Raw genomic sequence first — 25,353 nt, forward strand, 5'->3', positions numbered from 1 at the left:
TGTGCTACCTCTGTGTGAGCTAAAACACCACAGGGTTTCCTGTCTGTGTACTCACAACAGGAAGGTACACTTACCTGTACTGCTTTGATATCTCTGTATCAGTGTAGACAAATTCTAGAAGACATCCTGAAGCTCTAAGCCAAAGGCGGCACAACATGTTTCCTCATCAGTACGATACCAAGAAATTCAAATATATATTAGCATTTGGTGCATTTTGTAATGGTTTTGGATTGGATGAAAGCGCGGCAATACAGCATGAATAAACAGGCATTTTTCAGGATGAATGAATGAGGAGAGAAGAAAAAAAGGTTGCCTTTTTCTTGCTGCCACCTACTGGTAAGAAAAAAGGGGGATTGTATACAAACCCTGATGTGAAATACCTGAAGAAGTCGCAAAGAGCAGAACATGAGCGTCTTATACTTGGGAGCCTTTACAACAGCAGATATTTTGACTCAGACGAGCAATGATGACTCATGTAAAAAACAAGTGTGTCAGTCCGACAGAATGATACTGAATCGTCTGGATGGAAGTCATCATCATCATCATCATCATCATTATTATTATTATTATTATTCACACCCCTGCCCAAAAACCTGTGCAGGCTAAACACGCGGTGCTGAGCAAGTTTATTAAACCACAGCCCAATGGATGCTTCATGCCCCAGCTGTCCTCAATTAGGAATAATTAATAAAATGACTTTTAAAAAATATTTCTGTATTGGTTAATCCAGGAGTTTGTGCAAACTCATTAATCTAAATGATATTTTTATCTGTTAGCTGTGAACGTTCAAATTTACTGTTATACACAAAAGCTGGTTTTAAATTGGAAAGCATTATATATATATATGTGTGTGTGTGTGTGTGTGTGTGTGACTCATTCACACCTCCAGCCCTTTTTCCTGTGTCAGTCTATTTAAGTGCTTTCTGTGTAACATTCACATGCATCCGTACTCTGATGGATGCATTGGAGGGCAGCTTGGGGTCAGTTGGCAGACTGGAGCTGGGAGCACACAGGGATCGACCCATAGACCGTCGGTGACCTGCTCTACCCCCTGAGCTATGTCACCAGCTGAGCTACACCACCTGGTGGTCAACCACCACTAGTTTTAGTGGTTGAATTTTATGTTTGGTCAATTTCTGATTTCTCAGAGAAGTCCAGTGTCACTGGACTGCATGACTCGTTTACATGATCAGATTATGATGAATATGACTGTCTGTACTGCAAGTTTGGAAAGCAGCAAAAGGAAGATCTGTTAAGTCGAGGACTGCAAATTCTTACAATCTGCTGTTGTGAGTAGGCTAAAATAAAAGAGGAGCTTACATTATACATCTGACCTTTGTTTGATGAATATATAAAGTTAGTGTTAGATTATGACTTGGGTTCGGCATGGAGCACTACTGTGTCACATGACACAATTTCTGATTTTTGTTCTGACCCAAGTCTAAAACTATCATCTATATTTTTGGAAAAAACACAGGAAATGAAATACATTCTCTCATAAACATGTACTATAAATACGTTTTTATGCAAATCTTTAAATACAATTCAAATGTAATTTGCACAGACTGGGAAATAAATCATCCACCTATATTTATTCGTTCATTTATTTATTTTTCTTATTAGTGTGTGTTTGTTTGTTTATGTTGGCACATCTGACCACTTTCCCTCTTTCAGTTACTGGATTTATTTTCCTGATCTGCCGTTACTGGAACTCTTTCCTGATGTTTTCGTCCAGCCTGAGCAGAGTAGTGCCGCCGGCCGACGCTAGAGGCTCTTTTTGTTGCTGCTGTTCGATTCCTGTGTTGTTTTGGTTGGTGAGCCCATGCTTTCTGCTGTAGCCGGTTGTAACGGTGATGGCTCTCACATGAGGTGACGGATCGGGCCTGTGTTTTGTCATTTAACGCCAAGTAAGGTGTCGCGGCCATGGCCGCGGTTTTTGACATCGATTTGGATCAACCGGATGAGAATGTCTCTGACGAAGAATTTGAGGATGGGGTGAGTTGATGCTAACGCTAAGGCTAATGTCCCTGCTGTTAGCCAGTTAGCTAGAACTAAGCAGCTCCGAGGCCTAAGTTGCTAACACCGGTGCCCATGTATCCATTATCGGACACGTCATCTTTCACTCTTTTCCCGCGTATTAATGTGCTTTCACATACAACGTTAGCTACAATGAAATTAAACATTACAGTTACATTTTCTGGATTTTACTTAAAGTTTTGGACGATGGGTGGCTTAAGTTAAGGTGGCCAGCCCTCAAGTACAAGTAAGGTTATTCTTCAGTTGAAAGTGTACAAGCAGAGAAGATATCAACGCCAGAGGGTAAAGAAATCAAAAATAAGGTAAAATGTCAGGTTAGAAATAAAGCATAACGAAAGCTAAACAATAGCAATTGACGGTGTAGTAGCTAGGGCGTAAGGGGTTGTCCGATTATGGAGCTATGAGCGGCAACGCTATTAATCGGTATTTTCGGAGGGATGCTCTTATTGCCGTGTAACTAGCTACATTAGCTGCACATGAATGCTATATCTGCGGTTTGTTAGCTACTTTAATTTAATCAGTAGTGTATCCCTTTCTGACCGTTCTTTAGAAAATAATAATAATACAAATAAATTATACTCCAGCCGACCAACAACAGGCTGAAATGCTACCGGTGCTAGCATCACTGCAGGTAAGAGGATCACACTTTTGCTAGCCTTCCCACCGCGGCGTAACGTTAACGCGAGGCTACGAGTCTGCTGTCGTCGCTGCGTTCCTGGTTATCAGTTTCGTTTAAAACTGATAGTGTTAGACATACAGCACGTCCCTGCTTAACTGTATTGGTTAGCCGTGAGGCTGTCCTAACTTTGAGTGAACTAGGCTAATAAAAATATATCGCTAGAAAATGAAAAGGTCTGTAATGTACCTCCGATTGATTCAGACTCCCTAGTAAAGAACAGTTCTCCCTCGCATTCCTGTGTGCCTAAATGTTGTGTCCCGGTGTCCCCTTTTGTTTCCAGGGGCAGCTCAGTGAGTACATGGAGCAGTGCAGTAGCTTTGATTTGTGAGTATAAGCGATGTTGTGATTCACTGTGTTTCGAAAAAGGGAACAAACCATTTTTCTTAATTGGATGCGTGGGAGTCAACATTTCAGGATCTGGGAAAAACCTAAATCCCGTCATAGCTGTTTTTAAATTGGTAAAAGAACTAACCAATTTTAAGCGAACTTGATTGTACTTCTGAGCCATAAGAAATTTGCAACTAAACTTAATGGAAAACTAACATACGTTATGTAGTGCCAGACCATAACAACCCTCTGTAGCAGGGTTGTTTTGTTTTCTAATGCTGGGTTGCCCATTAAAGTGAACTGAAACCTGGTAGCTTTGAGAGCCGTTCATGCATCCAGGTGGAGACCTGTGGTGCTGTGTGAAGCACCATTTAGCAGGTAAAACAATCATTGTAATCTGTGATAATCCTGTTTGGCTTCTTTGTTCTCACTTGGAAATATCTGAGGGATCTTTGTGTGGAAGTGCTTTAGCAGTGGGCACTGATCTCACTCAGCCAGTCCCCCCACCCCAAACAAAATACATAAAAATAAATAAATAAAATAAAACTAGCATCAGAAAAAGTCCAGCCATTACCCAATGTTGTCACGGTGCTCAAGTGTTTGTGGCACTCATCCTAAAATGCTAACAGTGTTGTGCAAAATATTCTGAACCTGTGTTTCATCTTTACTTTCTTATCTTCTTTATTTATTTTTTTGCTTTGTTTTGCCAGTAACATGGATGACTGTGAGAAGTTTGAAATTTCAGAGAACAGCGTGAACAAAGGAACAGAGCAGATCAGGCCCGAATGCTTTGAGCTGCTGAAAGTTTTGGGAAAAGGTGGCTATGGGAAGGTGAGGACTCAAGACTCTCAAATCGACATTTCTCTCTGACACGTTTTCCCTCCTCCTTTTATTGACCCCTCTTGACTTGAAAGTTAGGGTTTGAAAAGGCTTAACTTACATCTTCATATTCATATGCATTTGATGCAGCGTTAATTTAAAAACAAAAAAAACCCTTTGTTTTTAAAATCGTGTAAAATGCAACTTATATTTCTTAGCCTGGGACCTGGTGTCAGTATGTGTGGGAGGCATTGCAGATGTCTTGAAATTCCAGTGGGTGGAATGGGAAATTTGGCAATAGTTTACAGTGTCATTGTTGTTTATCAACAGCCCTCCAATTCCCACAAATATCTAGCAATATTTTTCCTGTGGTAGGAAGAAAGAAATCCTGTTTCACCTTTACCGTAAGCTCTTGAAGCAAAGAAGTAGAAGCCTTTCTTTGCATAGACATAAAGCATCAAAGTAATCCGTCTGCAGCTGCTTGTATCAAATCTTAGGACAAATGGAGATTTTAAAGATGAGTGCACATTGTAGGTTCTGCCTTATTTTTGTGGATGTAGAGCTCTGGAACTTCCCTGATGTTTCGTTGCTAAACTTGACAATGACAGAGCACATTAGTTATTTTGGAAACATTTTTCACTTAGCAAGCAGATGCATGACTTGCTCTGTCTGAAGTGGTTTTGACGGAGATGACAACAAAGTCATTTTCCGTAACTTGGGACTTACTTAGAATTATGAGATAACACAATCGTATTAAGAAAAAAGAAGAAGAAAAATGTAGCACATTGGCAGCTGTTTTGATATCGTCGTCATGTTGCATAATTTGGCAAAAGTTTCTCTGTATTTTTAACTGAGGGTCAGAACTCAAGCCTTTCCTTATACGAAGTAAGAACAGATGATTTTAGTCTTATTTTTTAAGAGTAAAGACAATGATTTTCAAATTCATACCTGAGCGATTGAATTTGTGTCTCGAATGTATAATTTTTCCAATTCAAAATATCTGGACCCCACAGCCAAAGGATAGGTGACGGTACATTCATCGTAGTTTTTGAAAAGGTGGTATTAAAAAGTCTTAAATAAGCTACAAAAGTCACATGCTTAAGCAATAATGTTAGCTATAAAATCATCTTATATCTCTCTGGAAGCTGTCAGCCGAAGTTCAAGATATTCAAACTAACATATAGATACAGTCAGTAAGACCCAGAGGCAAGCATTGGCATTACGTTCACCTGCTCTCACTGCGCAGAGTGAGAGCAGCGTTTCATTATGGGCGTTATGACCTTAGCTCCATGCCAGAGTGCGAGGGAGTGCTGCACATATTTGATGTTACATTAAAAAAATCTGTGTTGTATCACTGCTGCTTGTCTTTCAGGAAATGCATTTCTTTCTTTGTGCGCTTTAGTCTTAGATAAAATTTGATGAACCTTGTAGCACTCCTCCTTAAATGTCTTTATACAAATGTAAATTATTTTTGCAGGTGTTCCAGGTTCGGAAGGTATCGGGTGCCACCTCTGGGAAGATATTTGCTATGAAGGTTTTAAAGAAGGTGAGTAAATCTGCTTGCATGTACTCGAGTCGGGTTCATTCGTAGAAACTGGCCCGTGTCTGAATACACAATCAGTCTGGTGTTGCAGAGTTGATGTCCGAGTTCTCCGTATCAATAGCTACGAGCCGGAGCAGGTGATCTGAATATGATATCCTCTTACGCTGAGCTACGAAGCCAGAAGGACAAACCAACCTAAAATAATGGCACCAGGCGTTTTTCTCATGACACCTCAGAGCTGCTGCTTCTGTTCAGCTTGCCTCCTCTCTGCTGTCGACACAGAGCTCATGTCTGGCTCTCCTTGAAAAACCAGCTCATATTCCCCGAAGCCTGAGGTTTCGCTTAATGACTGTTTATTAGCTTAATGAGACTTAGCTGTAGCTACCATCTTGGCGTCCCGGTTCCCGCTCTGCCTCTGCAGCTGATGTTTTAAAGGTTTCGTGCCAGCTAATGGGGTAAGATTTATTGCCCAAATAGTTTCACACCCCTGCACTGTGCTTTTCTGTCCAGGCCATGATTGTGCGTAACGCAAAGGACACCGCCCACACCAAAGCCGAGAGGAACATATTGGAGGAGGTTAAACATCCGTTCATTGTTGACCTGATCTATGCCTTCCAGACGGGGGGAAAGTTGTACCTCATCCTTGAGTATCTGAGCGGTGAGAAGGAATTCCCAGTCATTCTATCAGTGCAGCTCCTCATTCCCAGTGTGAATACATTTGAACGATGAGTTTTCGTATGTGGTAACTAGGCGGGGAGCTGTTCATGCAGCTGGAAAGAGAGGGAATCTTCATGGAGGACACAGCATGGTGAGTTGGTCTGTTGCTGGTAAAACCTCGATCGTCTTCTTTTTTTGGTTGAGTTCAGTTTACTGCGCTCACAGTAAGCGCAGCTGCAAGCTTTCATTATCATGAACAAAGCCAGTGTCCAATGAAAACAGGGACAAATGTAAATATCATCCCTAAGAATCCTTACGTACCACGTGTGACAAACAAATACATCTGACATGTTGTGCACACACCGTACGCAAACATGAGTAGGTGGAAGTTGGCACTTATTAATATCCACTTTCACCAAAAACAGAGATGACCGTCTGAGTGACACCACTGAGAGGAACGTTATCTACATTCATACAATTTGTTGTTTTTGACCAGACGTGTGAAGTTGTGTGTTTTGTTTGTTGCACACACTAACTCCTGTGACTGTGATGTTTCACATTAGTCCTTCCTACCAGCTTGCTGAACAGATTGATTTGCTGCTTTATACAGTAGTTGCATCTTTACATTAACTTGCATGTTTGCATATTACATGATCAGCACCATGCATTTAGGATGTTAACCCACAGAAGAGGCATCTTAACACCCAGTGATGTGACTTTATGATTCACATTCAGTCAAAAACAGGTTCTCCAAAATATTTCTAGGAATACAACAAAGAGACAAACAGTAGCTGCTTGTGTTCTGATTGGAGCAGACGGACATATTTAAACTGGAGCCCCAAAAAGCATCACGAGGAAAAACAATCACATCGAGGAAATTGGCACACGGGGGAGTTTAAAGTTTGAGGAACTGACTTACGTGAAGGGAGGCACGTAGGTGACTCTGTCTCTCAGACACTGAGCTGGAACAGTAGGACTGTTCAGCTGGAGCAGGGACTGAATGCTTGCAGTATGAGTCCTTTTGTCTTATAAACACAGTCTGTAGATGGAGACTCCATGAACCAAAGTGCTGAACAAATAAGGGTTAGTAGTGTTCCTAGAATAATGAGAGACACTGAGTGCAGAAAGGCACAGGAGTGTAAACATTACATCATAACGTGGGCAAGAAATGTGCGTAAACATAGAAGAGTAACGAGGAAAAATGGATAGAAATGTCAATGCATTCGACTAAATATGGGACCTGCGTTGTGTTTTTCTGTTGACAGTTTCTACCTGGCCGAGATCTCAATGGCGCTGGGTCACCTGCACCAAAAAGGCATCATCTACAGGGACTTAAAACCTGAGAACATCATGCTCAATAACAACGGTACTGAAACACTAGGAGCTGCTTACTCAACGTCCGACCTAGATACATGTCCTTCACCAACTGAGATTTTCTTGCAAATATCTTCTGCTTGTTTTGCATTCAACTATTAAAACACAACCTTGACCTTCTAACGTGTCCTCTGTACGCATCCACCTTCTAGGACACGTGAAGCTGACGGATTTCGGCCTATGCAAAGAGTCCATCCATGATGGAACAGTCACCCACACCTTCTGCGGCACTATCGAGTACATGTATGGCAAACAGTCTGATGATTTGCATACACATCAGCACATTCATGCCTCTGGTTTGACACGCCTTCTCCTCTGCCTCTTCTTCTTCAGGGCTCCAGAGATCCTGATGAGGAGTGGACATAATCGTGCTGTGGACTGGTGGAGTCTGGGAGCGCTCATGTACGACATGCTGACAGGAGCAGTAAGTACAAACCAGTCAACATCTTAATAACTAACTAATACAAGTAACCGGAACCGTTACTCACAGCGTCCTTATCGTGCTGCTCAGCTAATGTTTCCAATCTGCTGCTGTCCCTCAGCCTCCGTTCACCGGTGAAAACCGAAAGAAGACCATAGACAAAATCTTAAAATGTAAACTCAGCCTTCCACCTTACCTCACGCAAGAAGCCAGGGACCTTCTGAAAAAGGTGAGCTGTTAAAGCCTTGCTCCTCCCCACACGCTTCACACGCCTGTCTCGTTAAAAAGCACTGATCTGCTGTCAAAAATACGAATATTTATGTTTTTTCTAGTTGCTGAAGAGAAATGCCTCGTTGCGACTCGGGGGCGGTCCAGGAGATGCAGCTGAAGTCCAGGTAGGCATCGCTTTTCAGATGGAGCTTGAAAAATATGTTTTTAAAAAACCACGCAGACACAAAACGGCTGTCATGTTTCCTAGGCCCATACGTTCTTCCGCCTTATAAATTGGGACGAACTCCTTGCTCGCAAAGTAGAGCCTCCATTTAAACCATTTCTGGTGAGTTTGTCTTCCACACAGAGATGTCCTGTGTAATGTGGCCATGAAGGTCATTAACTAACCTGATTACTATTGTATTTTTACAGCAATCAGCTGATGATGTCAGCCAGTTTGATTCCAAGTTCACCAGTCAGACTCCAGTGGACAGCCCCGATGACTCCATGCTCAGTGAAAGTGCCAATCAAGTCTTCCTGGTGTGTAACTGGTGCCTCACTCACCGGCCACTTCATTAGTTACACCTTGCAAGTGTTAGTGAACCTTCTGAACTGACTGGTAACTCAACAAGGTGCCGGCCCACATTGACAGGATAGCATCACACAGCTGCTGCGTCCGTGATGCGACTCTCGTTTCGACACGTCCCAAAGTGCTCTGTTGGGTCGAGTGTGGCCAGCCTTCTCCGGCATTAGCAGAGAATGGCTGCTTACTGGATTATTTTCTGTTTTGGACCACTCTCTGTAAACTCTGGAGATGATGGTGTGGGAAAATCCCAGCAGATCAGCAGTTTCTCAGATATACTCGGACCAGCCCATCTGGCACCGGCAACCACATTCAGAGTCGCTTAAATCACCTTTCTGCCCCATTCTGAACCTCACACGTCATCTTGACCATGTGTATGAGTTTAGCGTGAATGAGCGAGTCGCTGCTCTGCCATTGGCTGATTAGTTATGTGCACTAATTAGCAGTTGGGACAGGTATACCTGACAGAGTGGTGGGTGAGCGTATAATAATGTTGCAGGGTAAGATCTATGAAAGACGACTCATAACCTGCGTGTCAGTGTTTTGTAGAGTTTCGTTCGGTCATCGTTTGTGGTCAGATGATGTGAGGTAGGAAAACGCTAAATATCTGGTGCAAAGCTGATGTTGCTAAACTTACGCAGAGTTTTTAATAGAAAACGGTGCACTGACTGTTTGTGTTGTCTGAAAACATGCAAACAGCAGCTAGTTCTGGACATACTGGGTTTTTTTCGTGTTTTGTTTTTGTTCCCTTTTCGACAAGTGGGTCTTACGAGAACCAGTTAATGCGTCCCATCTGGTTTAATCCTGTTGGTTTTCCTGGAAGCTTCACTCACTTTTCCACCGCATTGCATGATATGGTTTACTCAGCATTTCATTGTTCATCATCAGCTGTGGGTTGTTTTTGGAAAGATGGTCTTTGAAGTGGGCTGAGATCTTTCTGTTTTTGTCCTCCACCCCTTCCCCAGGGTTTCACATATGTAGCCCCATCTGTGCTTGAAAACGTCAAAGAGAAGTTCTCCTTTGAGCCAAAGGTCCGCTCGCCGCGAAAGTTCCCGGGAAGCCCGAGAACACCTGTGAGGTAACGGCATGTTGTTTTTCTCTGCAGATCTGTCCGATTTCACTGGTCATTTAAAAAATTTCCCAAAACAAGTCTTCATCCTGATGACTCACTCGCTGACCTTGTGAATAGCTTAAATTTTCTTGGCTAACAGTAAGGCATATAAAGTCATTAAAGCTTAAATGAATTGAATAAAAACATGGATAGGGAAGGTGAGGGGTGTTTTGGAGTTTTGGGGGTAATTGTACGCATCCCTTGTACGCAAGGTTTCATGAATAAGAACATTAAATAAAAAAACAACCTCAGATGAACAACAACACAAAATAATTTGAAGCCAGAATGCAGAATCAGTGGACGGTACTCCCTTACTGCTCCCATTAAAACAGTAATAACCCAGATGCTGCTGATCAAATGCAGTTGACTGATCATCAGTTGAGCACCACCATAAAGGCAGATGTTTTGGCTGGTCTTGAGCATTAATGTGTGTGTTAACACAGTGCCAAGGAGGAACAGTTGCTGCTGCCCATGAGTTTTGAGAGGGTCACAAGACCATTTCCAAATAATTTCAAGTGAATCGTTCTACTGTGGGAACGATTATTCCCAAGCAGGAAATGTTCAGCACAACTGTCATTGTACCCAGGAAAGCCACGTCAGTCCGTGCACTCCCTAAGAGCCACATCTCAGACTCGACAGGGAAAGTTCATAATAGTACAATTAGAAAAAGGCAAAGGTTGCAAGGACAAGGCTCTTTTCTCTAAAGAAGAACACGGCAGCACGGCTTAGATTGCAAAGTCGTATCTGTACACGCCACAAAACCTCTGGAACAATGTTCCAAAATGAAGATGTCTGGCAATAACGCCATAAACCACCGGCCGAGCGTGGTGGTAGAGGGATAATGATCTGGGCTCGTTTTGCAGCAAATGTGGAACTCCTGTGTACCAAAGTATCCTTGAGCCAAATATGCAGCTTTCTATCTGACAGCTAAAGCTTGGCCTAAATGGATCCTTTCATAGGACACATCAGGGAACCTACATCCAAGTGTCTCAAAAAGAAAACACTAAATGTGGTTTAATGACCCGGTCAAAGTCCAGACCTCTGACTGAAGAGAGCTGGAAGTCTTACTGAACCGAAGCAACGTTGTTGTTGTGTTGTTTATTCTCAGGTTGTATTTAAATAAACAAGTTTTCTTCGTAAGTCCTGGTGTGTGATGGTGTGCTTTGGTGTACTTTTTCACGACTGTAGCCGTGTGGTGCACATAACAGCCTTTGAGCCTAATCAAAGTATGTCATATCTTCTTCCTCAGTCCGGTGAAGTTTGCAGGGGGGGGCAACTGGCACCGGGGACCTTTGATGACTGGCAGCCCATCTCTGCTTTCACCCAGCAGCTCGATGGACCAGCCCATGGAGGTTTCAGCAGTGGAGCAAATGGACACGAGCGGCAGCGGCTTCACCGAGGCTTCTGCGCCGCTTCCCATCAGGCACCCTTCAGGCATCAGTGTAGGGCCCTACAAGAAGCAGGCGTACCCCATGAACTCCAAGCGGCCCGAACACCTACGAATGAACCTATGACGCTCGGCTCGCCTATGAACGCCGGCCCTCTTTGAGTGTCCCTTCCTTTTCCTTTTGTCCTTTCAAAGAGACTTGTAGGATTTCTTTTTTTACTTTGACTGACGCTGTCAACGCCGATCACCAGCTCTTCCAGCAGCGCCTTCCCCTCCTTAACCGCCTGAAACCTCCTGACTTAGCCTGGGCCTTTTTTTTTTTTTTGTAACTCGCCACAGCTAATCAGCAGTTTATAAATTAGCAGAGCGGTGTGAGAGGTGCTCTTCGACAAACTCTGTTCGAACGTGTGCTGAAAAACGCCAGCTGACGAGTGGGCTCAGGTGATTGAGATGTACTCAACTGGCATTACTGTAGGATTTACTGGTGCTCTTTTATCTTCGAGTCTAGGGTAACGTTACTTGTAGTGTTTACGGCGAGTCTACTCCATCACAGTGAGAAAAGGATCTCTAATAAGGAGCGTTTGTTTCTTCCTCATCGTGACATTTTATCTGAACAGTCACTCTGTGAAATTTCGGATCGCGCTGTCAGTCAGTGGATTTATTGGATCATAGTTTCACAGGGTTAGGTCCTTTATATTTAAAGGACAGAGTCAGATCGCCTTCGTCACTAGAGCTGAGAGCAGGTGAAGAGCGCGCCTGAAGGAAAGCAGCTATAAAAAGACAAGTGAAATTTCAGCCAAGTGCATCACTTCCACCACAGTCGATACCAAATGCTGGCACTGCTTTGTGTGACTGGAAGGCTTCCTGCGGGACGCCGATCCAGAAACACTGATCGTTTTCTTTGTGTTGAATGTAAACAGACTCCAAAAGCCTTTGTGTGTCACTTAAATCTCCTGCTCTTATTTTTTAACTCATGCAGTCTCATTGCCACTGGCATGGTTGGAAACCAACAAGCATGTTGACCCAAAATACTCTGAGCCAGATTGGTATCACTGCCTTTTTTACTGACATGGGCTGCATTCATGTCTAAGGTACTGTGAGTGTGCTTTTTGTGCATTGTAACATGGCTTTAAGCGTAAGGGCGTATTAACACACACCTGTGTGAATAGACCATCTATTAAGAGTGCGATGTTTGGGATGTTTGTGCGACGTAAAGCTGCTAGATGAGCCTTTGGAGTCAAGCCATTGAACCCTGTCATCCTAAAAATGACCAAAGGTCGGATTCAGATTCCCATAATGCTAATGAAAGCTAAACGAGTGACTTCTGTTGTTGTTTTTGAAATTGTTCCCTGCAATCCACAAATGCTGACTGTAACGTTTGGCCAAAACGAGCTGAAGCTTTGGGGATTTTTCTGGTAATCATAAAAATGAAAACACAGGAAGTTTGCGCCTTTTTCTACAAATGAACTGTGTAGGAACTTCTTTTGGTTCATGTTTTAGGTTTTACTGACTGAGCCGATGTATTTGGATCATTCCTGTAAAGCAGCTGTGTTTAACAGCCGTCACTCCACTCGCTTACTTTGTTTATATTTATTTCAAGTGCCATTGTGGTTCCACTTCGTTGTCTACACTATGCAAACTATGTATTTATTATGTAGTATTATTCACATAGGGCAGCAGAATGTGTAAAAAGTTGATTTGACTTCTGTTGCAATTATAATCGTGTACAGTGTAATTTTATTTCCATAGAAAGTCTTACAAGAACCTCAGATGCAGCTTTTTTTAATGTTTCAAAGGCCCGACGTCTTACAGTATTTATTTCGAGGCATAGTTTCACTTTGAAACCTTTTTTTTCTTCATTTTAGACTTTCCTTGCCAAAAACTTGAAGTGTAGTTTTTCTTTTGCAGTGGAAAGATAGATGATGTTATGATGCAAAAACCAATGGGAATGGCACTGTGCCTTTGCTGACAGAGTACATCATGTATGTACAGTTTGCTGTATATTGTAGTTGTGTGAGTGCGTGTGCGCGTGTAAGGCTGGGATTGATTACCACCGCTGACGTCATGCCTTTCTAGGATGTGTACATCTTTGATCGTGGTCTGAGTGGGAGGTTTGGTGTGACTGTCGTGTCTGAGACACGGTGATGTAAAAGTGGTGCATTTTGCTTCTGTTCAGGTATGTTTAAGGAGCATTTTACACACAGATGTTTGAACCATACTTTATCAAGCTTACTTGATAACATGTCTCGAGTTGAAAAGGATATTTTAGTCACTGGTGACATTTGTTGTGTCGATCCTTCACCTGAACTGTATCATGTACATAATGAAGTTGAAATAAAACATAAATGAACAGAGCCTGTCTGAGTCCTGCTGGTGCAACAGAACATTTCAGCGTATCTCAGTGATAACGTCCAAGTTTTTTCCCATAAACTGGAAGCTGTTCACCAGGGAACTGGTCCCAGTTTGCTCCACAAATCAAGCCAAGAACTCTTAACTTAAATGTAGATCTTTAATCAGAGTTCATGGGTCAGAGCGGATAAAAATAACAGTGAAATGATTTTTGTACATAAAATAGATGTTTCTCCCAGTCTTTGGTTTTTACAAAAACGGGGCAACGTCAGCCCTGTAAAAAAATAATTTGTGTAAATCAGTATCACAATCTGCAGTCCCCCAAAAAAGCTGAAAGCAAGAAGTTTACTGTGTGCACATTAATGAGCAATTATACCTATGAGTTGTTCCAGAAGGTCAGCTCTGCAGCCTGATTTCAAACTGAACGATACAACTGAAGCAGATGCTTTTATTTGGCGCATTCGTTTGGATGAATCGGAATAGTTGCGATCAGAAATTAGGTAACACTAGACAAGACGGGGGATCAGGTGCTGTGTGTAATTCTCTTATGCTCCTATATTCACAAAACATAAAAAAAAAAATGTGGAAGTAATGAAATTTTCATTCTCGAGGAAAGTTTCAAAGACTAAAGGTGAGGAAAAGCAACACAAAGCAAAACTACTTAAATCAAAAAAATACTCGAGGGTGAGAAAATAATTTCTGTGAGAAGAAGAAATTCTTTGCTGGAGATTTAACAAGAGAAGCCAGAAACGTGCCTATGGTTGTGTACCTTCACTGGCCCCGGCCAGCAAGGAGCCCAGCCTTTAACTGACTAATGAAACAGTGTGTACGACGTTATCTGTCAGTGGGGCTTGACAGCCATGAAAAGTCACATATTACATACAAAATAATACCAATATCCCACACCTGAACCATTAATAAATCTGCAGGTGTGGAGACGTGGCTCCATCTCTCCACTTGTAGACCTTCTCTGTGATGACTGTGCGGCAGAGGGGGCAGCTCTTCTCCCGGTTGAACCACATAGCGATGCATTCGTCACAGAATATGTGCTGCACAGCGGAGAAGTGAAAGCACATCAACACATTTTACACTCAAAAGTGCCTGAAAAGGGCTACTGAACTTCTTCAAGTTTGTTTTAGCTCCTTCGTCACTCTTTACACCAGCTTTGTCCTGATTGGCCGCCCCTTGCAGACATTTTTCAACAGCAGGTGGGGCGCACTTCTATGCTCAAGACTCCATAAATAGGCGGTTGTAGCTTTTGTAAAGTAAATAAAGCCGATATAAAGGTACCCTAAATTTGCATTCCTCTAACGCAGGGGTGGGCAACTCCAGGCCTCGAGGGCCGGTGTCCTGCAGGTTTTAGACGTGTCCTTGATCCAGCACAGCTGATTTAAATGGCTAAACGACCTCCTCAACATGTCCTGAAGTTCTCCAGAGGCCTGGTAATGAACTAATCATGTGATTCAGGTGTGTTGACCCAGGGTGAGATCTAAACCCTGCAGGACACAGAGTTCCCCACCCCTGGTTTATATACAGTCTATGTCACAGAGCTGTGTGCCTGATATAAAATCTGACAGGGAACATTTGTACACACTCTGACCTCACCATTTAAAAGTGTTTTACAGAAGCATCGAACACTGAGGCAGCAAATACAGGACTGTACTGAAGTCCTGAGCCACCCCTCATTACTTGATTTTCTATGAACAAGTAAACTTTTTATAGATTCAGCTAAAGAAATGGGAACAAATGTTTTGAGACAGGCTGGCAGCAACAAAGTCCCAACAGAAACCATTTCAGCTGGTTCACTGTCGGGGTGTCTGTCATGTGAAGACTTAACACTGATTCACTGGGCCTTGAGTTGGGTGCCTTCTTATGCTTGAATGACTTAGAGTTCAGCCTTAAATTGCTTAATAAACAAAAGAAATTTAAAAAAAGCATTCCTCTGAAAATGATCAGGTACAAGAACAGGACTGAAGATGAGTAAAAAGCAGCCAGTGTTCAAAGAAAAGTCTGGCTCCTTTGGAGCAAATCATAAAGAAATGAGGGGGGACTCAACACTTTTGTGGCAGCGTACAGCAGGCCCTGGAAGTGTGCACGTGTCGTTTTACCTGACAGAGAAGTGCACGTGGCTCCCTGTACTCTCCCTGACAGATGGGGCAGACATCTCCAGCCTCGTTACACTGACTCCTCGTGGCTGCTGTGCCTGTGCACTGAGAAATAACATGGAAACACACTTCAATACGGACACTTCAGCACAATCTGCATTTACCTTTAATTCACAATTTAAAGATAAAGCTGTTTAACACTGACCTCGACTCGTAGGAACAGCCTCCCAGTTTTCATTAAAGACGTCCACTGACCATACAATCCTAAAAGCTAAAAGGGAGAGAAAACAACAGTTTTCGATGTAATTGTCAACAGGAAACAGAACCCTTTTAGCATTTATACTACAAAAATATATAAGCTGTAGGATCACACCTTTAGTATGAGGTAGAGCAAAGCCAACAGGACCCCGAGTGTAAGTCCAGGGGTGCCTTCTGTCTCCTGGTAGGTGACTAGGTAGCGGAACCACAGTGGAACAGGCGCTATAGTCTGGTGGACTTGACCCAGCTCCTCAGTCAACATGAGCCACCGGCCCTGGAGAAATAAACTTAAGCTACTGAACCAGCCCTGCCAACAGGGCTTTGGTTTTCTTCATTAAGTCAACAATGTCGAGAATAAATCCACAAATCAAACCTGAGTTCGATAGGACACCAGTGAAGAGGGCAGCAGCAGAATAAGGCACTTGATTCCCATGCAGAGGAACTTTATTACAAAGTTGGTGACGCCGACTGCCCAGAGTGTCTCCCAGAAACCCAGCCGCTCAATGGTTGGACTGAGCAGGATGAGGCTACGAGGAAGGGTGACAGTCGGGTTAAACGGCATAATGCTCTTCAACAAATCTGATCACACTCCACTTTTAGGTCGGACACTATATTTCTAGTGATAAGTGAGGTGACACAATGGATCGTGCCTTACCAATGATAAAGTGTCTCTGTGAGAAAGGTGTAGTAAAGCAGTAAGGTGCAGGAGATCAGGAAGAGCAGCAGCCATATGCACTGCAGCTTTGAGTGACGATCCTGCACACAGACAACGTGTCGTATCAGGGACTTAATTAATATTCATAAACGCATCACAAATCAACAGTTTTTCAGCTGCTGACTCACCTGAAGAAAGACTTGAGTTTGAATGTTTTTATTCACATACAGAAAGGTCGTGAAGAGGCCGATCCCAACTGCTAAACCTGGTAAAGGAAGAGAGACACGATGACATGCGTTCTTGTGCTCACAGCTGTGGTGACACTGTTTTCTTCACTCCTGCTTACCCAGAGCATGTTGGATCACCAGCTTAGCGCACAGTATGACCAGGAAAGGAAGACTCTTTTGGAGCCAGCGGAAGAGACAGCGTAGCTCAGAAAGAGAGGCGCTGGGTTCTCCAGAGTCCAGATCAGGGTCGGGCGGGTCAAGCTCGGGCTCTGAACTGGAAGGGGGCGCCCGATTATGTGCGTGTGAATGCGTGTGGCTGTGGGAGTTGATCCTGCATCTCCTGGATGACGCACCTCCACTGGACTCTCCGGGACCACCGGTCATGGGTACTCGTACCTCACTGCTCTCAGGGCTGGAGGCAGCAGCACCACTGACAGGTGCCCTGGTGAAAAGCTCTGGCTGCAGAGTTAGGGATAAACCATTTCCCGCGTGACCTCCCCGCTCAGTTGAATTAGGCTGCATTACAGTAGGAGACTCCCTCAGTTTCAGTACTCTTCTGGAATCAGTCCTAAGACACAAGAGCCTCGGTCAGAGTGTGTCCCGCTGCAGCTACGATCACGGCCATGTTTACGTGTCAACTGACAGAGAGAACCGACGTAAAGACGTTAATAAAGTGTTAAGAAGTAATGAAGGGTTTAGCACTGTTTATGCTAAAACAGCCGAGACTCCTCTCTGACAGTACTGTGGTACTTTGGGGCACGAATGCGACTGGAGATCTGCTTTTTTAGGTTGGCTAAAGTTCACAAAAGTGAATTACTCTGACATTATTTCCATATAACTCATTTCATTATACCAACGTAACTACCGTTAGGTAAACCCCCCAGACATTTTCAAGTAATAGTAATAAAAAAAGGTCCAAAGCAGCTTAGTGACCGCTAACAGGTAAACTGAGCGTTTCCTACACACAGCTAGCCGTTAGCATTAGCAGCTAGCATGTTTCTTCTTAGGCCCCGTTTAAGCTTCAGCTCACCTGTCATTCTGGACCCGGAGTTTCATGGTAGGCTCTGGGTCTCCATCTAGAACAAAAGCCGACCCGCCAAACGAAACAAAAACAAAAAAAAAACAAAAATAAGATGTTAGCTTTTAGGCTAAGCCATAAGCTGCTTGTACAGACATGACGTTGTTTTACGACTGCACACGTCACGACGTTTTTTTCTAGTTCAGGCGGTTTTTTTTTGTTTTTGTTTTGGTAAAATGACGCAACACCTCCACCTACTGGGATGTCCCAGAACTGCAGTCACATGACAGGCATAAACCCTTTAGAGAAAACACACACGTGTCGTTATGTAGGCGGCTCAGTTTCCAGAGCAGGTTTTAGTTGCTCACAGAAATTGAGATGGTGAATAAAACGTTTGCAGCTGAACCAGAGGATTTAGCCCCTGATGTGTCTTTGAGACACTGCATTCCTCTCAGCTCCAGTGTTGCTGCTGATTCTGCTGCTGTAGCCTTGGTATCTCTTCATAATCGGATGTCTTTAAAGCACTTTGCATTTTGTTGTTAGAGCCTGAGTGGTTGCAGTACTCTTTTCCTGATCTCAGCTGCATCACTGATCTGATCACGGATTTTTATCACAGTCACAAGTAAAAAGTCGACCAATATAGAGGTTTATCATTTCATCTTGGCTCATGATCTGGATTTCAGATCACAACGTGGAAGAGTGGATCCAGCAGATTCTAAGCACAGCATCCGAGGTCTCTCTCCGGAAGAATTCAATCCTAGGAACAGCTAAGATACAAAGATACAAACGTACACCTATCTGGAATAACCCTGACATATTACAAAACAATAATATGATTAGTTTCCCAGAATGGAGTTGTAAAGGAATTAAATACTTAGAACATATATTAGAGGGAACAGAATTTATTCCATTTGACAGACTAGTTGCACAATATGGGATCAACAAGAAAAGATTTTTAGAATATCAACAAATTAAATCCATAGTAAAAAAGAAATTTAACCTCAGTCAAGTTGAATTACAAACACCACTAAGTGCGGCACATTTTCTTACTCTTAAATCCCCCAAATTATTATCTAAAATATACAGAACACTTTCTAAATTAGATGGGAAGCAGATTTATCAGTCAGCTTAGACCTAAACTTCTGGTCTCAGATTTGCTTAAAAACCTTTCATCTAATTAGAAATCCCAGTCTGCAATTAATACAATACAAAATACTTCATAGAGTGCACTATACAGGTCATCGGATGTTGAAGATGGGCTTTACATCTTCCAACAACTGCTCACACTGTCAAGGCAATACACCAGACAATTACATCCACGCTCTTTGTTTCTGTCCACCAGTGCAGAAGTTTTGGCGCGAGATATGTGAAGACTTATCGAAGTGTCTGAAATGTAACATTCCAACTTCCCCCTTAGTGTGTTTGTTGGGCAGCTTAGATAATGTCACTTCAGAAAAGAATATAGCCCATATGATCTTCACTGCCCTATGCATAGCCAAGAAAACAGTCCTCATGAACTGGAAAAATAAAAATAATCTTAATTCTAACCAATATAGAAATTATCTATTAGATTACATTAGTCTTGATACAGCCTCAGCCACCACATCAGATCAATTGCTCTGGGCTCCTTTGATCAGCTCCATCACCTAGTGGGGGTGGGGGGTCATAGTTTGGTCCCGCCTTCACTGTTGTGATTGGTGTGGGGGTAGGGACAGGCTTAGGGCGTCGGGGGGTTCCCCGGAGGCATCTTCCTTGGGGGGCTCAACCCGGGGTAGCGGTCATGTCCGGTTAGGGGCTCTGTTGGCTCTCAGGTGACTGTTTCCTCGCGGCTGCGTGCAGCGGGACTAGGGGAGGGTCTGTGCTGACGGACGTGGGTTACTGACCTGGTAGCCTGGCTGCCACTGGGTGGGTCCGGGATGGGCGTGAGGTTCTGGGGGCGCTCCGTCTCTGGGCTGGGGCCCTGGCCGGGCCTCGGGGGCTTGGGTCCTGGTTTGTGTGTTGCCGGGGTTGTGGGCGGGTGGGTGCATGGGGGCCCATTCCTGGCGCAGGGTGCCACCGGTGCGTCGAGCCACCTGGGGGGCTCCTCAACTGGTGGGGGAGATTGTCACATCTTGCAGGAGCTTTCCTCTCTTCAGGAACTCTCTCTGCAGGAGGGGGAGATACAGGAGAGGTGGAGGAAGATCTCAGCCTGGGCGTCTATTGTCTTGTGTAGTCTGGAAGATGAGTGGATGGTGGGGTGGGTGCAGTTTTCTCTGTGGTGGGGTTGGGTGGACTGTCCCGGGCTCTGTGGGGCCGGGGGGGCGCTGCTGCACTGGGCCCCGGTCTGGATGGGCCTGGGCCCCCTTTCCCTGGCGGGTCGCGGAGTATGGGGGTGCCTACTGGGGTCAGCAGGGGAGCTGGCCCCAGGGAGGGGTCACTTGCCCCTCCCTTACTTCCCTCCCCATCTCCAGCTGCCTCCCTCTTCCCGCTCCACCACAACCACCCACACATGCAGGACCTTGGAGTAGGGGTATGTCACCAGGGTGCAGAGGAGGCTACCCCCCCGTCCCCTTCTGGCTGCCTCTGCCTCAATTTTATCCCACAACTTAGACATTCACATTACTCACACTCTCATTACACATACATATAGGATCTTGGGGGTGGGCACAATCACGGAGTCCAAATTACCATCAGGGTGTATACCTCACCCCTGGCGTCGTTGCCCACCTCTCAATTTTAAATACACGTAGACATTGAGGGCCAGCAGGAGGGACCATGCGCTTACCTGCTGCTCTCTGGCAGGTAGCTCCATGCCCTCCTGGGTTTTAAATGCACCTTAGAACACACATGCATCAACACTACAATGAGCGGGTGGAGGGAGGTTTGGAGTCTTCTCTCACCCCCATTCTCTGCGGCCTGCTGGAGCGGGGGGGCTAGGAGGAGGAGTTGGCCGTCCGACTGCGGTCTGGAGTGTGGGGCCTCCCTGCTGCTGCGGAGTCGGGGCGGTCTGCCTCTCCCCACCGCAGGGAAAAGGGTAACACCACCTGGGTCTGGGTGCAGTTCCCCCTCCAGGGGCAAGGGTACCTAGACCCGGTTCGTAGAGTACGCTTGGGGAGTGTGATTGTGTGTACAGCGTCTCTTTATGTCTGTCTCCACGTTGGTTGAGTGTGGAGTAAGTGCATATGAGAGCATGAGGGTGGGAATGGATGTTTGTATCTGTGTGTGCCTGTATGTCTGTGTCTGTATGTCAGGTTGGGTATCAGACGCCACCTCTCTGGGGACATCTCAGGCCCTCCAAGGTTTGGAGGCCTATCTTCCCCTACCACCACTTCCCCTGCCAGTGGCGGACTCCCTCAGGTGTCAGTGCGTTGGTGGTTCTTTGTGTCCGGGGGTGGGCGTCCAGGTACACACCGGCTCACTCCTTGGCGGCCGCTTATCGGGGCCTGGAGCCTGGGGCTCGCTCGGGCCACTTCGGAGGTGGGGTGCCCTCGGCCTCTCGGCCTGGGGCTCGGTCACTCAGGCACGGCTGGCTGCCGGCGGAGCTCACGGGCGCGTCATTGCAACTCCCCCTGGCTTCTGCTCCGCGGCTGCTGAGTGAGCCCTCATCTGGGACTCTCCTCAGCTCTTACTGGGACAGTGGCGCGGCTGCCCCTCTGTTGGTCTTCCTTGGTCTCTTGTGTTCTGGGGGCCTCTGGATGTCTGGAGTTTTGATCTCCTCCATACCTGCTTCATGCCCTGGGGGACGGGGCTGTGGCTCCCCACACTCCCTAGCAGATCGTTACATGGAGAAACCTTTGGAATGCAAGCATGCTGATCCACACAGGTATGCACACAGGTGTACACACATTCACAGATGCGGACTACAGCTTTCTTGGCTGCTGCCTCAAAGCACATTGTGCGCTGTCTATCTTGCGTGCTGCACAATATCGTTTAATATTTAGTATCTACTGATATCTACTGCTAGCTAGTTTATTGTGATGGTGCCGTTTTTTTTATTATGTTGCTCTTTGTTGTTTGCTTTCTCTTCGGCTTTTTTTCTCCATACAGGTGACCCAGGTGTTTTTTTTTTCTTTCTTCCCCCCTTTCTCACCGTCTCTTCTCCCCTTTGGTTTTCTTTCTCTCCCTCTCTTTCTTTCATTCTTTCTCCCTGTCCTATCCCCCAGTCATGTTTGTCCCGTTTGTAGCAACTGAAAATAAAATAAATTCATAATTATAATAAAGGTCAATCAAGTGGACCAATATGGCAAGGCCATGATGATCCACTTGGTAAAATAAATCCGCTTGGCATCTTTCTTGGCCTTAAGACAACAATTCTGATGCTAAAGATCCAAACGGGACACAAAAAAAAAAAAAAAAAGGAACAGCTAAGATAATGTGCAGAACACTCCCAGAAAACTCCCAGGCATCTGGTAGTGTCCCCAAACTTGAAAAACACACATACCCCTCAGGGGGTGAGAGAGAGATTTTTATAGATATGCAGTAGAATGAAAAGCAATTTTCCAGGATTATGGAGCAAATGCAAAAATGTGAGATGAGTGCAACACAAAGAGATTACACCGAACAATAAATAGACTGAACATAAACTGTGAATTGTATTTTATTCCCCCAAGAATGTCCCATTCAGTTAGGTCCATATGTTTAGATACAATTTGTCTCTGTATGTCATTACAGTGGATTTTAAACAGTAAATATGTGACTAAAATGCAGGCATTAAACTTTAATTCAGTGAGTTTAACACTGAAACTGTTTCAGAACCACTGTCATTTTTATACAGTATTTCATTTTCAGGGGCTGAAAGGTAATGGAACTACTGACTGACGAGCCGTTTCATGAGAAGATAAAAAAATCTGGAGTCTGGAGTTGGACCTAGCTGTTCACTGCGGCTCTAAGTGAGAGAGATGACAAAACCAACAATCTGGTACATCCTTAAAAAGAATGAATGCACTGGCTATCTCAGGAACACCAAAACACCCGAAAGACCGTGTAGGAAAAAAGACACCTTCATGAAGTACAGAAGGTTTGTGATCCACAGTCAAGAACAGCAAGGCCTGAGATTAGACTGTCAGCAAACAGCAATGTTGTAGAACCAGTTCTACAGCTGCCAGTAAGACCAGGTCACTAGCGTTGAGTGATGATGGGATTGCTGATAGAAACAGCAGGATGAATTCTGAAGTGTACACTGCTCGGATAAATGCTGATTAGCCCTTTAAACCCTAACCCAGGGGTGTCAAACTCCAGGCCTCGAGGGCCGGTGTCCTGCAGGGTTTAGATCTCACCCTGGGTCAACACACCTGAATCAAATGATTAGTTCATTACCAGCCTCTGGAGAACTTCAGGACATGTTGAGGTCATTTAGCCATTTAAATCAGCTGTGTAGGATCAAGGACACATCTAAAACCTGCAGGACTGGCTCTTAAATCTTAACTCACGCATCAGTGCAGCCACAACATCAGGCTTCCTTTGCCACCTCTACCTTCATCTAATAGTCAAAATAAAATCACTTTGATCTATTCTCCTGTCCTTCTGTCTGCACCTGTTTGTAGTTCCTGTAACATATGAAGATGAACCCAGGTGCAGTGTAGAACTCATAAAGACACAGGGGGAAAATGTGTGCATGTAAATCAGTTTAATGGAGGCCAGCCTCTTCGTCTCGTTCTGCCCAGAGGTTCTCATCAACAAAAACAAGGATCTGACATGTAACTGCTCACTTGCAGTTATACGATATCTGTATGTAGCATATCCTGATACATAAGGCAAAGACAGTGTCTTTCAGATATTGGAAAGTACATTAATGAAAAAGGGGGATTTAGAAAGGAAGCACGTGAACTCAACAGTCGCATGCATGAACCAATGCATGTCTGCATTTTTAACAGCTTTTCTGTAAGCTGGTTCATCAGAGCTCTACAGGGCCGTGCTGCGGCTGCACCAACAGCATGAAGACCTACAGCATGAGAATACAGGATAGTTTCTGTATAGCTCAGTTTGTAGAGTGGTCGCCCCGTGATCGGAAGGTTGGGGGTTTGAATCCACCGAGCCGGTACCCTTGAGCAAGGTACTGTCTCTACACACACACTGCTCCCTGGGTGCTGGATTGGTATCTGCCCACTGCTTCACTGAGTGAATGGCTTAAATGCAGAGGACAAAATATGCCATATAAGGGCTTTGGAAATAAATAAAAAACATGAACATGTGCTGAAACAGATTGTGATACTGTTAATAATCGTGTGTGTTTTTTATTTTTGGCTTAAATAAGTGTAATAGAACAGACACAAAGTTTCAAACTTCATCCATCCATCCATTCGCTTCTCCTTTTCAGGGTCGCGGGGGGCGCTGGAGCCTATCCCAGCTGTCATAGGGCGAAAGGCGGGGTACACCCTGGACAGGTCGCCAGTCTGTCACAGGGCCAACACACAGGGACAGACAACCATTCACACTCACACCTAGTGACAATTTGTATTATCCAGTTAACCTATCCCCACAAGCTGCATGTCTTTGGACGGTGGGAGGAAGCCGGAGTACCCGGAGAGAACCCACGCAAACACGGGGAGAACATGCAAACTCCACACAGAAAGACCCCGGCCTGATGTTGGAATTGAACTCAGGACCTTCTTGCTGTGCGGCAACAGTGCTAACCACCGTGCCACCGTGCTGCCCAGTTTCAAGCTTTCAAAGTTTTATTTTCATATGGACAATACAGAAACACTTTCCCTGTACAATGAAATTCTCTGTGTATATGTACACAAAAGTCCACATTTTTCACTCCCGTTTCAAAATCCTCTGCATTTACACTTTGTGTAATCTGGGTTTTATTTTGCCAAGTTTTTGAACCTTTGGATCTCTAATTTGATATTCTAATGATGACTTTAATTCCTCGTGTCTCATCTGTTTGTCTGATGATATTCTTGTTTCTCTGTTACTTTGAAAGGTGGCTTTCTCTCATGTCCAGTGTCGGTTTTACTTCCTTCTCTGTGGTCACAGGTGATCGTCTTCACCTGTGTGGGGCTCAGAAGGACACAAAGAAAAAATGTGTATGTAAATGAGTTTAGGCACAATGACCAATGGTTCTCATTAAGCCCTCGGTGTATAAATAGTCCTGTCTCACGCTTTGTTATTGTCAGATTGTTTGTTATGATCCCCATTTGTATTTGTTACACTTCTGGACTTTGTTCCTGTTCAAAGGTTATCATCAACCTACATAAAGTGGCTCGCCTTTTTTATCCGGTTTTATCCCCATGCTCTGAGTTTGGAGAATAACTATCCAACACTCATAAACTGTGATGCTGAATACAAACACCAAAAAATTGCTTTCCAGTGCTTAGATAGTAATTTAGGCACAACATCTTGCACACACCTCGATTAACAGTCTTCCACCTTTAACATTGTATAAAAAAAATAGATAAAATCACGTTTAAATATACAAATAAATGATGCTGTATACCTGTGCAAAAACTGCAAAACAATTGATATAGATGGAACTTTTGTAAGTGTCAGGGACCAAGCAGTAAGGCATAAAGGACACAGGTGTTTAATTCAAAAAAGGGGTTTGAATGACCCAAAAGTATGAAAAGATATTTAACAAAGACAGAAAAACAGGCAGACCAATAAAAGAGGTCA

General features: G+C 44.3%; 2 protein-coding genes across 3 annotated transcripts; one reads left to right on the plus strand and one right to left on the minus strand.

The window, feature by feature from the left end:
• The first annotated feature begins 1,757 nt into the window (after positions 1-1,757).
• rps6kb1a (ribosomal protein S6 kinase B1a) lies at positions 1,758-13,502 on the plus strand. Its single transcript, XM_085419839.1, has 15 exons — positions 1,758-1,995; positions 2,997-3,040; positions 3,754-3,874; positions 5,340-5,408; positions 5,916-6,063; positions 6,156-6,213; positions 7,328-7,428; positions 7,589-7,679; positions 7,770-7,860; positions 7,979-8,086; positions 8,190-8,252; positions 8,336-8,413; positions 8,500-8,607; positions 9,616-9,728; positions 11,011-13,502. Exons 1-15 carry the CDS (start codon positions 1,924-1,926, stop codon positions 11,273-11,275), a joined length of 1,530 nt encoding a protein of 509 aa, XP_085275965.1. The 5' UTR covers positions 1,758-1,923; the 3' UTR covers positions 11,276-13,502.
• A 136-nt stretch (positions 13,503-13,638) lies between these two features.
• Positions 13,639-17,940, minus strand: rnft1 (ring finger protein, transmembrane 1). Of its 2 annotated transcripts, none has more exons than XM_085419840.1 (9): positions 17,773-17,940; positions 16,862-17,310; positions 16,704-16,780; positions 16,516-16,616; positions 16,234-16,387; positions 15,976-16,134; positions 15,808-15,873; positions 15,606-15,707; positions 13,639-14,546 (listed from the first exon to the last, which is right to left on the minus strand). In XM_085419840.1, the coding sequence occupies exons 1-9, from the start codon at positions 17,796-17,798 to the stop codon at positions 14,412-14,414; spliced, it is 1,269 nt and encodes a 422-aa protein (XP_085275966.1). In that variant the 5' UTR covers positions 17,799-17,940; the 3' UTR covers positions 13,639-14,411. The 2 variants fall into 2 exon arrangements, with proteins under 2 accessions (XP_085275966.1, XP_085275967.1); XM_085419841.1 differs by having other exon boundaries at positions 16,862-17,380; positions 17,773-17,932.
• Positions 17,941-25,353: the final 7,413 nt, after the last annotated feature.

The sequence above is a fragment of the Rhamphochromis longiceps genome, linkage group LG10 (assembly GCF_057381845.1).
Source record: "Rhamphochromis longiceps isolate RC_006_pf linkage group LG10, R_longiceps_female_GT1.1, whole genome shotgun sequence".
In the NCBI taxonomy this organism is placed as follows: domain Eukaryota; kingdom Metazoa; phylum Chordata; class Actinopteri; order Cichliformes; family Cichlidae; genus Rhamphochromis; species Rhamphochromis longiceps.